Source organism: Pholis gunnellus (assembly GCF_910591455.1).
Source record: "Pholis gunnellus genome assembly, chromosome: 17".
Lineage (NCBI taxonomy): Eukaryota > Metazoa > Chordata > Actinopteri > Perciformes > Pholidae > Pholis > Pholis gunnellus.
In genome coordinates, this window is record NC_136544.1 from 20,898,512 (window position 1) to 20,913,913 (window position 15,402).

The 15,402-nt window shown below is 43.5% G+C and overlaps 2 protein-coding genes across 3 annotated transcripts in view; one reads left to right on the plus strand and one right to left on the minus strand.

Moving 5' to 3' along the window:
• Positions 1-1,512: 1,512 nt before the first annotated feature.
• LOC306709326 (nuclear distribution protein nudE homolog 1-A-like) lies at positions 1,513-9,270 on the plus strand. Of its 2 annotated transcripts, none has more exons than XM_079177408.1 (9): positions 1,513-1,655; positions 1,996-2,374; positions 2,948-3,101; positions 4,974-5,122; positions 6,037-6,173; positions 6,390-6,659; positions 6,746-6,834; positions 7,255-7,400; positions 8,161-9,270. In XM_079177408.1, the coding sequence occupies exons 2-9, from the start codon at positions 2,283-2,285 to the stop codon at positions 8,207-8,209; spliced, it is 1,086 nt and encodes a 361-aa protein (XP_079033534.1). In that variant the 5' UTR covers positions 1,513-1,655; positions 1,996-2,282; the 3' UTR covers positions 8,210-9,270. The 2 variants fall into 2 exon arrangements, with proteins under 2 accessions (XP_079033534.1, XP_079033535.1); XM_079177409.1 differs by having other exon boundaries at positions 6,749-6,834.
• A 102-nt stretch (positions 9,271-9,372) lies between these two features.
• The window catches only part of LOC306709433 (myosin-14-like), a 28,942-nt gene continuing 22,912 nt past the window's right edge, over positions 9,373-15,402 (minus strand). Inside the window, exons 36-43 of the mRNA XM_079177568.1 lie at positions 15,089-15,250; positions 14,857-14,985; positions 14,608-14,696; positions 14,369-14,492; positions 14,074-14,282; positions 13,761-13,869; positions 13,498-13,670; positions 9,373-11,576 (exon numbers count right to left, since the gene is read on the minus strand). Coding sequence (XP_079033694.1) covers positions 11,333-11,576; positions 13,498-13,670; positions 13,761-13,869; positions 14,074-14,282; positions 14,369-14,492; positions 14,608-14,696; positions 14,857-14,985; positions 15,089-15,250 — 1,239 coding nt within the window. The 3' untranslated portion in view covers positions 9,373-11,332. The remainder of the gene's footprint in view (positions 11,577-13,497; positions 13,671-13,760; positions 13,870-14,073; positions 14,283-14,368; positions 14,493-14,607; positions 14,697-14,856; positions 14,986-15,088; positions 15,251-15,402) is intronic.

Consider the following 15,402-nt stretch of genomic DNA (forward strand, 5'->3'; position numbering starts at 1 on the left):
TAGCAGCTTTATGCTCCGGTGATGGTGCGTGTGGATTAACCAGGATCAGATATGCCTAGTTAATCCCTACCTCTGACCTCACCAACAGGAAGTGAAGATCTCCAATCAGAGTGAAGGATGCTGTCAGGTGCTCGGTTTAACGCGCCACCCTTCACTAACCCTCACATCCTAACAGCAAGCAGAGCACTTAAAATACACACGTGCTCATATTCAGGTCACATAACCGAGAATAATAATTAATAAAGAACATAATGGAAGATAAATAAAGTTAAGGTTCTGTGGAGGTATGAATCATTGTGTTTCTGTTTCCTGTCACCTGTTAATCACTTGATCTGAATAAAACTGATGCTTTGTTGGAGCTTTTGTTGTGTTGCATTCATGTACTGCAGGAAAGAGGAAGTTATTTAAATGTAAATATATAAATATTTATTTTACAGTCATGATTTTAAGGTTCAAATTCATTTCATTTTAAAGGGCCTTGAAACAAAAGGGTGACCCCAGCACTGAAATGAGACATTATTACTGAAAATCTGACAAAACTAAAGTTTTATGATGCTGTTAAAGATTTGTTTATGTCAAACTGTTTTATTACATTATATTCTAAATCATATTTCTATTAGATCTCCATGTTAATACAGACAGACACTAAGGAGCATTGCTTATTCTTGTTGTATATTAATAATCATATTATAGAAACACCTTTGACATAGACTTGCTGACTCTGCTCCTATTAAACTCATCACACCGCTTTCACTTTCGTCTCTCAATTCTTTCTTATACTTTAATTGATCTTGTACAGCCTCTATTTTTACTTCTATTTAGTTTTACAAACGTCTTACTATTTATTTATTTTGACTACATCTGTATTTATTTCTGTCCTTGTTCTGCTGCAACCACTACATTTACCTCTGGGGATCATTAAAAGCTCATTTTATCCTTTTTTATTTCTGTCAGTGAACACAGCACAAGCTCATTTACTAATATATAAATATACCTGTAATTTATTTATTCATAGCTTAAAAAAAAGCAGGTCGGAGCTGTTTATTATGATTATTCTTTAGCAATAACACGTTAATTAACTAACCACCACTGCAGAAACACTAATTCATATATTATATATATATATATATATATATATATATATATATATATATATATCCATTATGTATAATTGTTGAAAAAAATTCCTCTTGTGGGATTAATAAATTATCTGTCTGTCTGTCTGTCTCTATCAATTTTCCGACAGCACTTGAAGGCATCACCTCCGGTAATTCATCACGACGTCTGGACTCATGAAGGTTATTGTCGACACCCCTCTGTCACAGATGTCACTCCTCTGATTGGACAATGATCCCGACCCCGCCCACTAACTGTTTGATTGACAGGACAACCGACGGCTCGCAGCGGGTGAACGGGGCAGTCATCTAACTTGTGATTGGTGGATCGGTCGGGATTTATATGAATGGCAATTTGTATTGTTTGACGTCTTCGCAACACAGTAGCAACTTTGCGGTTTCCAACTCCGAGAAAGTCCCGTTAATAGTTCTGTTTACTGATGTTTAACCGACTCACGTGGTGTCGGACTACACAACAGCTCACGAGGAGGATTTAGAAACATAATAAGTTGTTTTTTAACATCGCGTCGACTGTTCAGCGTAAGTTTTCTTCTGCTTGTGTTGTTTACAATCTATTGTTAGTAGTTTGCGTTGATCTGTGTCTCATATGCTGTGTTTATAAAAGCAGGTGTTATGACATGAGTATAAATCACCCGTTATATCTTTTAGGTGACGTTTACTTTTGGTTCCCGTTTTTCTTTCCTTAGTTCAGCTTTGACCAGATCCTTTTGTGTCTGACTTATTTCATGTCTTTTGAATCCGTAGAATCTATTGTTCAGGTCGGCTTACATGTAGTATTAAAACACATTATTGTATAGAAGTAAACTTGGAATTTATTATCTTGATTTTGCTAACTTTATGTTTTTTTTTCTCAACTAAGACGACTTCGATCAGAGAAACTGAGATTTGATCTGAAGGACCGTGATGCCGGATTAACGGGAGCATGCTGACGTCATGTCGTACAACAATCAACCGCTTTCCATCGACCGGTGTCACTTTAAACATTCATTTGCCTGATTTCTGAAGGGAGTTCTGCACCGATCTGAACTTCTCTCATTGCTTAGTTCTAATTGAACCACAGAGCCGTGTTGGTGCGTGTTGGTGTGTGTTGGTGCGTGTTGGTGCGTGTTGGTGTGTGTTGGTGCGTGTTGGTGTGACCGGCTGGAGATGGAGATGGGGGATCCGGAGCCTGCAGAGTTTGGGTCCCTGGAGGAAGAGCTGCAGTACTGGAAGGACCAGGCTGCCCGACAGCAGCAGAGGTGTGTGTGTGTGTAACAGACCTCACAGTCCATCACTTCTGCCTCCTCCAGTTCACCAGCTTACATGTCTGAGTCATCATATCACAACACATGTTCATCTAATCAGTGTCTGTGCACCTTTTAGCTGACCTTAGTGATGATTGTTGGTGTTTTTAAAGCCACAGACGTCCTGAAAGATGATTTATCTTCTTATATTAGTCACGTGAGTTTTTATGTTTGCTTTAATAACATCTTGAGCCAATCAGACTGTGTGGGAAACACAACACAGATTTAATCTTTCAGGACTTCTCGGGCTCCGTAATATAATCAGAGAAAATATTCAATACTTTTAGTCGAGTTTGGTTTACAGAGTGGAAGAAACTCCTGCAAGACAAACAGCTGTGAACCTCAGGGTGTTTCCTGTTAAACACATTTCTGTGATGTTTACACTTTCATGTTTAATTCATAATCACCAGATCTTCTCCAGGTTCGGTGGGAAAAATGGTCAAATTATTTTCTTTGATAACTTACATTCTGTGTGTGTGTGTGTGTGTGTGTGTGTGTGTGTGTGTGTGTGTGTGTGTGTGTGTGCAGTGCGGAGGAGGCCCAGGAGGAGCTGCAGGAGTTTCAGCAGATGAGTCGGGACTACGAGGTGGAGCTGGAGGCGGAGCTTAAACAGTGTGAGGCGCGAAACCGCGATCTTCTGTCCGGCAACCACCGCCTCCGCGTGGAACTGGAGAACTACAAGGTACAACAGGACGTTATCGGTTATGGGATGCAACCTAAAAACCCAAGACACTCCCACCGGAGGTGATGGAGATGTACGATTCTTATAGTGTGTCGTGTGTAGTCATTGGCTACGTTTACACGCTCACTAATATTCCACGTTCATTACGATTATAATACGCGTCACGTAAACAGCATTATTAGGTCTTCTTTCGAATGGAGCATTTTTCCCGGTAAAGACATGTGGGACATACCGATGTTATTCAAGTTCTTTCAACAGTTATACGCAAACCAACTGCCAACAGTCTGCAGAGATGCATGCACAAAAGAGAAGCTCACATTTCTGATCAGAAGGAGAAACACACATTAAGAAGGACTTGGATACCAACGTAGAGCCGTATACGTCTCTGGTAGAGACCTGTCAATCACTGTGTAGCCCCGCCCCTAAAGCATCCCCTGCTTTATGGTCTGTGTGACTCTAAATGGACCATCATTTACTAAATGAACATCATGCTGTATTGAAGAAGACTTGAAACTAGAGATTGAGACCATAAACTCATGTTTACAATGTTTACTGAGGTAATAAATCAAGAGAGAAGTAGAGTCATTTTCTCATAGACTTCTATACAACCAGAGGAGTCGCCCCCTGGTGGACATTAGAGAGAATGCAGCTTTAACACACTGGTTTTTATGTGTTTTGCATGTAAACGTAGTCATGATCTCAGCACGGTTTTATAGACGACACATTAAGCTGCTCTGTCAGGGATAACGTTCAACCAGCTGATCGCCTGTTAAAGGTGGATTTGAATGAAGATTTCCTTATTCATCAGCTGTAAGTATGCTGAGTTTTATAGCTCTCTAGTTCAACACAGGCTGAAGACACACACACACACACACACACACACACACACACACACACACACACACACACACACACACACAGAGGATTGATTCAGTAAAAGGCAGCTGATGTCTCTGGCCTGGTCTGTGTCTGGAGGGGATGTCAGTTCTTTCCATGAGAATAATGTCGCAGTCGTCTCCTTTTCTCCTTTTTAACAAATACATTTGTTTCTCGTTCTGCTGAGATCACAAAACAACGTCTCCATTATGAAAACAACAACATGCGACGCACAAAACACACTTGTTGTTGCATATTTCAGTGGAAAAGCATTGTTAGTAACACGCTGTAATTAAAGAAATATGACGCTTATCTTATGAACTGAGCTTTGATTCAATTTTCAGGAGAGAAAACTGAGTATTTTATTTGCAGAAGAATGTTGTTCAGAGGTGAAGTTTTTAAGTTTGGATGGCGTCTGTGGAGACATCCACCACACGGCGTAACATGCACGAGACAACGTGATGTAAAGAAGCTCCTTTATATCTATAATCTATCATCTATGAAGACTGTGCAACAGCAAACCTCAGTTATAAAGCAACATTCACCACCAGTCAGAGGGATTCCGTCACAAAATGGTTAAAAAGTCACTCACACTTCAAATTAAAATCATTTTATAAACATGTACACACAGTAAATATTAGATATGTGACCGTGCTGAGAAGTGAGAAAAGATTTATATTTACTTTCAAACCACAGACGGGTTTTTATCTTCGACTGGATGTTTGAACAGAATGCAGAGACTTTTAGGAATTTAGCGGAAGCGTGCTGAAGCCTGACGTGTTGCGTTCTCTGTTCAGCCACATGCAGCTGTGACACTGAAGTCTGTATTTAACATTTCAGATAAACAGTGTGGAGAAATATTCTAGTGTTCTGTCTGCACCAAAGTATGTCTTTAGACCAGTAAATGTTATTTAAATAAACCTTTTAAAGAGTTAAGCTTTAATAATCTGTATATTATTCTTCGTATTCTGACGCTGTGCTCGGCCTCTGTTCCAGGAGAAGTACGAGACGCAGCACTCGGAGGCCCACCGGCAGATCTCCAGCCTGGAGGGAGACCTGGCCGAGACCACCGCCGTCAGAGACCAGCTCCACAAATACATCCGAGAGCTGGAGCAGGCCAACGACGACCTGGAGAGGACCAAGAGGTCAGAGCTCACTTAAAGGGCCAGCGGGTAGGATTCAGGAGGGCTCTGTTAGCAGGAAGGGAATAGAATAATGAATTAAACGTGTTTTCGTTAGCCTGGAATGAGCCGTTAATATCGCCACACAGACTGCGTATAAGAAGTGGACGCAGTCGTCGTTGGTTTGTGGACGTTATGAAGCATCGAGTTCGGCCTTTTGGCCGTCACCATCTTGACTTTTTGCAACCAGTGAACAGGAAGTGACCATATTTAGACCGAGGAGTGACGTAGAGATGCCGTATACGTCTCTGGTAGAGACCTGTCAATCACTGTGTAGCCCCGCCCCTAAAGCATCCCCTGCTTTATGGTCTGTGTGACTCTAAATGGACCATCATTTACTAAATGAACATCATGCTGTATTGAAGAAGACTTGAAACTAGAGATTGAGACCATAAACTCATGTTTACAATGTTTACTGAGGTAATAAATCAAGAGAGAAGTAGAGTCATTTTCTCATAGACTTCTATACAACCAGAGGAGTCGCCCCCTGGTGGACACTAGAGAGAATGCAGCTTTAACACATGAAGCTTTGACTTCTCTTTTCAGAACCGGAGGTTTCCGCCTGTATCTACGTAGGGAGCGGGTTTTCTTCACACAGTCCACCATGTTGCACCGCCATGTTTTTACAGTCTAGAAAGCGTCTTTTAATGTTATTGCGTTCCCTGAAGGCCACCGTAGTTCTGTGTAGTAGATTGTAAAACCGTGGTACTGTGTGACCTAAAGAAGTGTTTCTATGGTGAGGATGTTATACGGAAAGGGAGGAGTGAGAGAAGGGAGATGCAGTTGGTTGCAATCTACAACCTCACCACTAGATGTCGCTAAATCCTGCACACTGTCCCTTTAAGGAAGTTAAAGAGACAATTCTTTTTTTGTTTCAGGGCGACCATCATGTCTCTGGAGGACTTTGAGCAGAGGATGAACCAGGTCATAGAGAGGAACGCCTTCCTGGAGAGCGAGCTGGACGAGAAGGAGAACCTGTTGGAGTCCGTCCAGAGGCTGAAGGACGAGTCCAGAGGTACAGAGCGCTCCTGTCACAAAAACGTCAGGTTTGAACTGTCAAAGAAGTACATAGAAGTCATTTCAGTCAGAATCGTAATCGAAATACAATTGGTTGTTTCCTGTTGAGTCATAACAAAGTGTCCAGTTTCACTTCTGTAACTCTGTGTGTGCGTGTGTGTGCGTGTGCGTGTGCGTGTGTGTGTGTGTGTGTGTGTGTGTGTGTGTGAGGCAGACCTGAGACAGGAGCTCGCGGTGCAGCAGAAGCAGCAGGTTCAGGACAGGAAGCCGTCCCTCAGCAGTGCCATCAAAGACCCTTCCTCCTCCTCCTCCTCCTCCTCCTCCCCAGCAGGTTTGCCCACCCCCCCCCTCACACCGCCAGACAAATGGACAGAGGACAAAACCACGTCTCCGTCCTCTCACCTGCCCGTCGTCGTCTCCTCTGCTGCCACGCCGCCGTGCAGACCTCCGGCCTCAGCAGAGTCCTTCAGCTCCGTCAGCAGAGGTTCTTTACGTCGTGTTATTATTTATGTGTTTTTTACACCACTGGAAGCTTCTCTGCATTCATTAAGGGTGCGTTTGTTTCGTCAGCAGGTGAAAGCCTCTCGGGGAATCCTCTCACCATGTCGGCGAGAATCTCGGCTCTGAACATCGTGGGAGAGCTGCTGAGAAAAGTCGGGGTGAGAAGAAGAAGAACCGCGCTTGTGACTGTTGACCCAGAACTTCTGATCAGCTGCTGACTCATCATGTGACGCTGCCGGGAGCTTCTGGTTCTGCTCTCAAATTCACACAAACTGCTTCTTTTCTCTGCAGACTTAATGGATTATGTTGAACCTACATAACATGCAAACAAGCATAAATTACAAGAATAAATTCATAAATAATAATATTTCCTAAAGGCTGTTTTAGGAATGAGACGATAAGAAAACACTCACAATGAGTTGATTGTGGTGAATTTACATCGGCAGATTACTTATCGGCAGATGTGGCTCATCGGTGGCAAAACATGACAAAACATCCCATAACCCATCGGTCCTAAACATCTGGATCTGGTGTTTTATGAGGCTGAATACTCTCGTTGTCTCCTGTTCTGTTTCTAGAACCTGGAGTCCAAGCTGGCGTCGTGTCGCGAGTACGTAAACGAGCAGACGGCGAGCCGCAGAGGCCCCGCCGGAGGACAGGGGGCGCCGTCGGGCCAGAACAACCGCACAGAGACTCACCCCACCAACGGGCTCTATAATAAAGGGTGAGAGGAAGCTCGTTACATCTAATCCAATCACGTCGTGTGATCTGTTGGTTACCTCTGAACCCCAAAAACCCACCGGCGGGATGGAAAAGCATGTTCAAGCTAAACCTGCACCGTTTATCAGAGCTAGAAGCTGTAACTAACGGCATTATCCTCAGGTTCTTATCTTTCCGACGGTCCTTGAACACATTTGTCGAAGGCTTCGGTCAGAAAAATCTGCCAAAATGAAGCTTAAAATAGTTTATTTCATAAAAACATTTTATTCTTCATGTCTCATTTAAAGTCTCTCCTCTGATAAAGCGTTTACTTTAACATGATGGTGTAGAAACATTAAACTGTGAAAGGAGAGGAGAGGAGAGAGGAGAGAGGAGAGGAGAGAGGAGGAGAGGAGAGAGGAGAGAGGAGAGGAGAGAGGAGAGAGGAGGAGAGGCTGGAAGTAGAGGATGTAAACATGTAAATAGTTTAATACATTGTAGAGCCTCCATTTTTTACAACTTTGGTAACACTTATCACACTTGTCGATACTTAATAATAATAAATTATCAAAGAAAATCAACTCTGATTGATGTCAAAAGAACGCCCTCAAGACTGCTTTGAGGTTCAAAAGGTTGAAAGGAGAATACGACTTGAGTAGATGTACGTAGTTTACTCTCCACCACTAGAATACACAATCCAGATATCATCTAATCCATATTGAATCAATGGTTTGAAGGTTAAAGATACAGTGTGACGTGTAAAATCGCCTCGTTGTCTTTTGAAGGCTGGTGAAGAGGTTGGACTTCGGAGCTGGACCCAAGCTGCTGCTGTGAAAGTGAAGAATCCTTCATCCTCCTCCGGGCGGCTCCTCCCCCCCCCCCCCCCCCTCCGGCCTGGACTTAACGGTACCGTGTTGTTGCTCGTCGTACGGGTTGATCGGCAGAACGCGGACCACTGGATGGGATACGGTTGCTATGGATATTTTGGGATGTCTGTTAAGCAGCTCACGCCTGCACAGGAAGACATTTTGTTTTTATTGGTCAGCAGGACTTCTTTTCGGCACTTAGTCCTGGACTAACTTCCTGGACTTCTTTGTTTTGCTTTTTCTTTGTATGTGACTGAACACAAAGTGAATTCTAGAGACGGCGAGATTACAGTTTGTTATGACAGATAGTCAACAGAAAGCTCTTTTACTGCGTTGCACGAAGGGGTTTCCTTCCCTGTACTTTGCCACATAAATGCACATTTTGTGACTCGATTCGTCTGGGTTTTACGGGCTTCATGCAAAACCGGATCGTTTCTACTCCAGTCCACACGGTGGTGATGTAATCCACCTGATAACTGCCCAAAAATCCAGAATAAGAACTCGTGAACTTAAGCGGTTTAGTTCAGGCGGCAACCTCCGGTTCTGACGAGTGAAGCCGATGAGGAAGTGTCTTAAAGCTGCATTCTCTCTAGTGTCCACCAGGGGGCGACTCCTCTGGTTGTATAGAAGTCTATGAGAAAATGACTCTACTTCTCTCTTGATTTATTACCTCAGTAAACATTGTAAACATGAGTTTATGGTCTCAATCTCTAGTTTCAAGTCTTCTTCAATACAGCATGATGTTCATTTAGTAAATGATGGTCCATTTAGAGTCAAACAGACCTCTTAATAAGAATAGAAAACCGTTCTGTCCGATATACTTTGACTCTACTTCTGTCTCTCCAGGAGTGAAAACGTGAGCTATGAATACTTCAGTGAAGGCTACTTGTGTTTTCTGTTAAAAAGAATAAAAAGGATGCAACAGGTTTGACTTGTAGAGTTTCCTGTTCCTCTTCTGTAGCTGGTGGTTTGAGGATTTGTGTGTTTTTGTTTTTGCCTTCAGAGTACTGACACTTTGTTCACCTTCAGTGCTGCTTATGTTTCTGAAAAAAAGCAATAAAACTTGAAATGTTGAAAAGAAAAGTCTTGATTTTATTTCATTAGAAGGCAGAAGAAGCGAGACGACATGCGTGAGGGTTTAGTAGCAGTTTAATAGAGAGAGTCACAGCAGCCATCGTACAACTCACTTCACTGATAGTTAAATATTATGTTGTGTGTCTGTGAGGTTTAAATCACACGGAAAACAGCAGTTTCTTGTTTTACATTCAGTTTCCAAATTAAAAGATTCTGAAAACATTTTCAGAGGAAAAGAAAAGATCGAGCGAGTGAAGCGTCTCAGAAATAAGATTTCAGTTCTGAGAAACTCAGAAAGTCGTTCAACAAAACTTGTTTCTGTTCTGAAGGTTTTTATTTAATCCTTTAAAGTCTATTTGGTTGAGAAAATATAGAATTTTATGGTTTTAAAATGATTTTTGCTCAATTTCTAAAAATTTTAAAATGTTCAGGAAATTACATTTTTCAACAGAATATATTTTTTATCTTTAATATTTAGTCTTCGAGCTGCAAACTAAGTTTTGTTAAACGAGCGGTTCATTATTTTTGGTCACTCCGCAGAAACTGAAACTAAGAAAACTGACTTTATATAACGAGGATTCTTTAAACTACCTGTAATATAAATAAAACTAAATATATTAGATTTGCATAAATAAAATGTCTTATTAATCCACAAACATTTAAAATAATGGTAACTTCTCAAAACCTATTGAAAAAAAAGAAATCAAGCGTTTTACTTTATTTAGATGATTTTGTATGTTTCACTGTAAACTAAGAAGATAAAATCTATTTTCCTTAATGTCTCCGAATAATAAATAATGAGATTTATCTCCCATAAATAGATTTGGTTCAGTCAGTGTAGAACTGTCCCTCGTTGTTATTTATACCGGTTATATGTGTGGAAGTGATGTAATAAAAGCTCTGATTGGTTTATCGACAGACCTGCTTTGTTTCCTGTTCATTTTATTTTAGGTTCACTTCTACTAAAGCTCACTTTTTTAACTCGCTCGTATTTGAACTCGACAAACGACAAGTTGACTTCCTGAGCGGTGTTTTGTGTTTTAAATGAATGTTTGAGAAGAAAAGAATAAAAACAAAAACACAAGTTAATTACTTAATGAAGCCAGAAAGACGAGGAAGTTATGGATCAGAGAAAAGTTTAACTGGATTCAAGCTGCTAATATCTCCTGCCAACAATCTGATGAATTCAAACTAGATAGAAATATGATTGTCGGAGCATTTTAACACTTATTAAGTGTCCACAACAGCTTCGGGAGACGAGGCGACTTCAAATCCCAGAATGCATTGAGGTTAGACTTTGGATAAATTCTGCAGTTTTACTGCAACGTGTCCTGAATATGTTGGAACTCTGACTGTCGTCTTCTGCGTTGCAACAGCCGCTGAGGCTCATGGGTATTGTAGTATTTGGATGAATTTCACGTTTTCATGAAGTAAAGAAAAATGTAATTGTGCTTCAGAGAGCTAACGTGATTGTAGCTGTTTTTAATTCTTATTACAGATTGTTTTTTATTTAATATTCTGTCTGTAGATTATTTCCTGATGTATATTTTATTTAGTCCAAAGGAGAAAGAAGTCGTGAAATATTTTCCCAGAGCTGACACGAGGTCCGACAGAGCAGAACTCAAATATATTCAGTTTTAGATCGAAAGACATAAAAAGCATCAAATCTTCATATTTTAGACGTTTGGCACAAATGATTTATCTGTTTTAATATATTTTTTTACAGACTTTATGGGTCTGAAACAATGTTTTAAAATTTAAAAATGTAAAAATATATGATCTGAATGACATGTTGGCATTAGTTTTAGTTTTTACGTAAAATATTATTTATGGGACTTTTTCTTTAATTTTTTCAACTTGTATCATTATTTTCTTTGATAATTTGAACATAAATCTGTTGTTTTGTTGAAACGTCTTCACCTCACTGTTAAATAAACTGTTAAATAATTTAAATTAAAAGTGTGACATCATCTCTGGGCTCTGGTTCAGCCCACTCGACGTGGGGGGGGGTCTCCGTCTACTCGTCGGGGGAGTAGGCGCGGGAGTCCAGAGGGGGAGACGGGGAGCGAGACGGAGGCTCCTCCTCCTCCTGCAGCTCCACCGAGTTCTCCTTGATGGTGCTCCTCCGGCTGATGCTCCCTCCCAGACTCAAGCTCCTCATGCTGCCACCACCACCACCACCGCCACCAACACCACCAACACCGCCGCCGCTGCTGCTTCTGGGACTGGGGCTGCTGAACACCGCCTCCCCGCCGCCACGCCTGGGAACACCCGACACATCAGGAGGAAGATATAGAGAGGAGGAAGAGGAGGGTGAGAGGGAGATGGAGGATAGTTGCAAAGCGAGATTTGTTTAAAGTTTCAAGCCCCTTAAATGTTGCAGCAGGTGTGAACTGAAGGAAGTTAAAAAGAGGAGAATATTCCCAGGAGGCCTTTGAGGACAGTTAGGAGGTCAGTAGTGTCTGAGGACACGAGAAGGAGGGAGAGGAAGTTTAAATCACAAATCATCTCTTTGCTTTCACATTTATTTTCTTTCAAAACACGACATAAGTTTAAAACCCTCTGAACCCCAAAGAGCAGTTTGGGGACGTTTTTCTCTGTAATCTGAAGTTCTGCTCCTCTCTAACAGAACCATCACGAGTAGAAATAGAGCGAACTAGAACACGTCTTTAGTGCAGAACAACAGGTACAACGACATCAATCATTGAAAAGAAGAAATGCACATTTCTTTCATCATTTCTTTTACAAAAGTTGGAAAGCACTGAAATCTAAATATCCAACATGTTTCCAGGTGTCCACAAGTGTTACCAATGTTAGAAAAAAACGTGTTCTATATATTAAACTTTTTAAATGTTTACATCCTCTACTTCCAGCCTCTCCTCCTCTCCTCTCCTCTCCCCTTCCCTCTCCACTCCTCTCCTCTCCTCTCTCCTCTTCTCCTCTCCTCTCTCCTCTCCTCTCCTCTCCTCTCTCCTCTTCTCCTCTCCTCTCCCCTTCCCTCTCCTCTCCTCTCTCCTCTCCTCTCCTCTCTCCTCCTCTCCTCTCTCTTCTCCTCTCCTCTTCTCCTCTCCTCTCCCCTTCCCTCTCCACTCCTCTCCTCACTCCTCTCCTCTCTCCTCCTCTCCTCTTCTCCTCTCCTCTCCTCTCCTCTCTCCTCTCCTCTTCTCCTCTCCTCTCCTCTCCTCTCCTCTCTCCTCTCCTCTCCTCTCTCCTCTTCTCCTCTCCTCTTCTCCTCTCCTCTCCCCTTCCCTCTCCTCTCCTCTCCTCTCTCCTCTCCTCTCCTCTCTCCTCCTCTCCTCTCTCTTCTCCTCTCCTCTTCTCCTCTCCTCTCCCCTTCCCTCTCCACTCCTCTCCTCACTCCTCTCCTCTCTCCTCCTCTCCCCTTCCCTCTCCTCTCCTCTCCTCCTCTCCTCTCCTCTCCTCTCCTCTCTCCTCTCCTCTCCTCTCTCCTCTTCTCCTCTCCTCTTCTCCTCTCCTCTCCCCTTCCCTCTCCTCTCCTCTCCTCTCTCCTCTCCTCTCCTCTCTCCTCCTCTCCTCTCTCTTCTCCTCTCCTCTTCTCCTCTCCTCTCCCCTTCCCTCTCCACTCCTCTCCTCACTCCTCTCCTCTCTCCTCCTCTCCTCTTCTCCTCTCCTCTCCTCTCCTCCTCTCCTCTCCTCTCCTCTCTCCTCTTCTCCTCCCCTCTCCTCCTCTCTCCTCTGTGTTCACTTCCTGTAGTTCAGTCAGAGTGTCTCCTCTCTTGTTGTCACATGACTGTTGGTCTCAGATGAATCAATCATGACGTCATAGTTTCACAGTTTAATGTTTCTACACCATCATGTTAAAGTGAACTCTTTATTAGAGGAGACATTTATGATGAGACGTGAAGAATAAAAGGTTTTTTTGCTTTTAGTGTTAGTCGCACATGATGCGTTCAAGTACCGTAAAGATGAAAACCGGATGATTATGGACCGTTTTTACAGCTTCTGGCTGATAAACTGTTTATTTTTGAGAAAACTAGTTTTCCCGTCATGCGTGTTTTGGGGTTCAGAGGGTTGGTTCTTCACAAAAGTGAAGTGAACACAGACGCAAATTTGCGCCAAAAGGTTCGTATGTGCGGAAACGTGCTTCATTGGTGCTCGTTGTAATATTTGAGTTTGAATGATTCCTGGTTAGTTGTTATCAGCAGTTTGTCTCCTCGGTACCTCAGTTTGCTCCTCAGTGAAGACATGTCTCTGCTCAGAGTGTCGTTGGCCTCCGTCGCCTCGTCCAGCTCCCTCTGCAGCTTCCTGCGAGCCGCCGCCACGCGCTGCGCCTCCTCCTCCGCCTCCTCCAGCTGGTGCTTCAGCTGCTTGACCCGCACGTTGCCCTTCTCCGCCTGCAGAGGAGCGCAGAGAAAACAAACGTTATGCGGCTGAAACAACGGTGAAATGTTTACTTCTGTTCTTCACGTTTCCGTCCTCGTCACCTGGTCTTTGAACTGCTGCGCCTGCTTCCTCTCGTCCTCCATCTGGACGCTTAAGTCCTTCAGTTTCTTCTCTTTCTGACGCAGATTCTTAGCGTTGGACTGACGCTCTCTACACAACATCATGAACACAACACATCATTCATCAGAATAGTCCATAATAATAATAATGTCATGTGTAATAATAGAACAGCTGGTAAGCTCAGAAAATGACACTTTTTACAATAATTAAAAGTCTGATGTTATTTATCTCTTTGGTTAAACGTAAGTCAGAATTCAGCTTTTGGGAACTCCGTTTCCCAGCATGCACCAGTACCTGCTCTCGATCTCCAGCTGCTCCTCCACCTCCCTCAGCTTGGCCTCGAGGGCGGTGATGGAGGCCTTGAGCTTGGACCGGCCCTGACCCTCCACCTCCTGCAGCTTGGCCTTCAGCTCTCGGTTCTGCCTCTCCAGCTGCTGCCGGGACCCCTCCCTGCTCTGAGAGGTGGAGCGCTCCGCCGCCAGCTCCGCCCCCAGCTGATCCACCTACACACAACAGAGGTCAGGACCCCCCCCGAAATACAAGAAAAACCCTAGTCCCATCCCGGTCTAGTCCGGACCAGAGAACCTACCAGCTGCTGGCTCTTCCTCAGCCGCTCGTTGAGGCTCTCCACGTTGGCCTGCTCCTCCTCCAGCTCCTCCTCCAGCTGGCTGATCTTCGTGTCCAGACGACGCTTCTCATCCGACAGCAGCGATCTGAACCGGAGGAGAAAAGAGAGCTATTATATTATATTATATTAGCTTTCACACTTACAAGAACGTAGACAGTATATTTATATATATTTGTGTGTTTATCATATTCAACACCTACTTTCCGGAGGAGTTACTGGCCAGCTCCTCAGACAGCTCGTCTCTCTCCGTCTCTGCCTGCTTACGAGCTCTCTCAGCTGCTGCCAACATCTGGAAGTTAATGATGTTTTAAAAATAAACACAAATTAACTCCACGTTATTTCTCCCTAATTTCATGCTTTTTTTTTTTTTTTAAAAGCTCGCCCTGCAGAATTAAAAGCTTAATCTGTTTGTATCATAACAACAAGCTTTTATTTTGAAACCGCAGCACCTCGTGCAGCTGGACGATGTCGGCCTCCACGGCCTTGGTCCTGCGCTCAGACTCCCGGGCTGAGGAGAGGACCTCCTTCTGGGCCGCGCGCGAGTCCTCCAGGTCCCTCTGGAGATCCTTCATCTGGCCCTGTTGAGGACAGAATTTAAGCACGTCTGATTCAAGGTCCAGTCTGGTTAAATCGCAACTCGTTAAGAATGTTGGTATCAAACTAAACATCAGTCCAGCTGACCTGGATCTTGCGGAGCTGCTTGACGGCTTCGTCGCGCCCCCTGCTGGTGGCCTCCAGCTGGTCCTCCATGTCCTTCAGCTCGCCCTCCAGCTTCTTCTTGCTGCCCGACGCTTGACCTCGCTGCTTCCTCTCCTCCTCAAGCTCCGCCTCCAGCTCACGCACCTGGCAGTTAAAATCATAGACTGTATATAAGAAGTGTACGTAGTCATCATCTTGGATTACAGCCGTCACCACATTAGAATGAAAAGCAGTACAATGTCTGAAACTACAAACAGGAAGCCTCCCCCCTCCTGCAGCATAAACACATGTGAGAC

Coding starts and splice junctions, on each gene's coding strand:
- LOC306709326 (XM_079177408.1), top strand. CDS start 2,283: ATGGAGATGGGGGATCCGGAGCCTGCAGAGTTTGGGTCCCTGGAGGAA. Junction 2,375..2,947: donor GCTGCCCGACAGCAGCAGAG/GTGTGTGTGTGT, acceptor GTGTGTGTGCAG/TGCGGAGGAGGCCCAGGAGG. Junction 6,174..6,389: donor GCTGAAGGACGAGTCCAGAG/GTACAGAGCGCT, acceptor TGTGTGAGGCAG/ACCTGAGACAGGAGCTCGCG.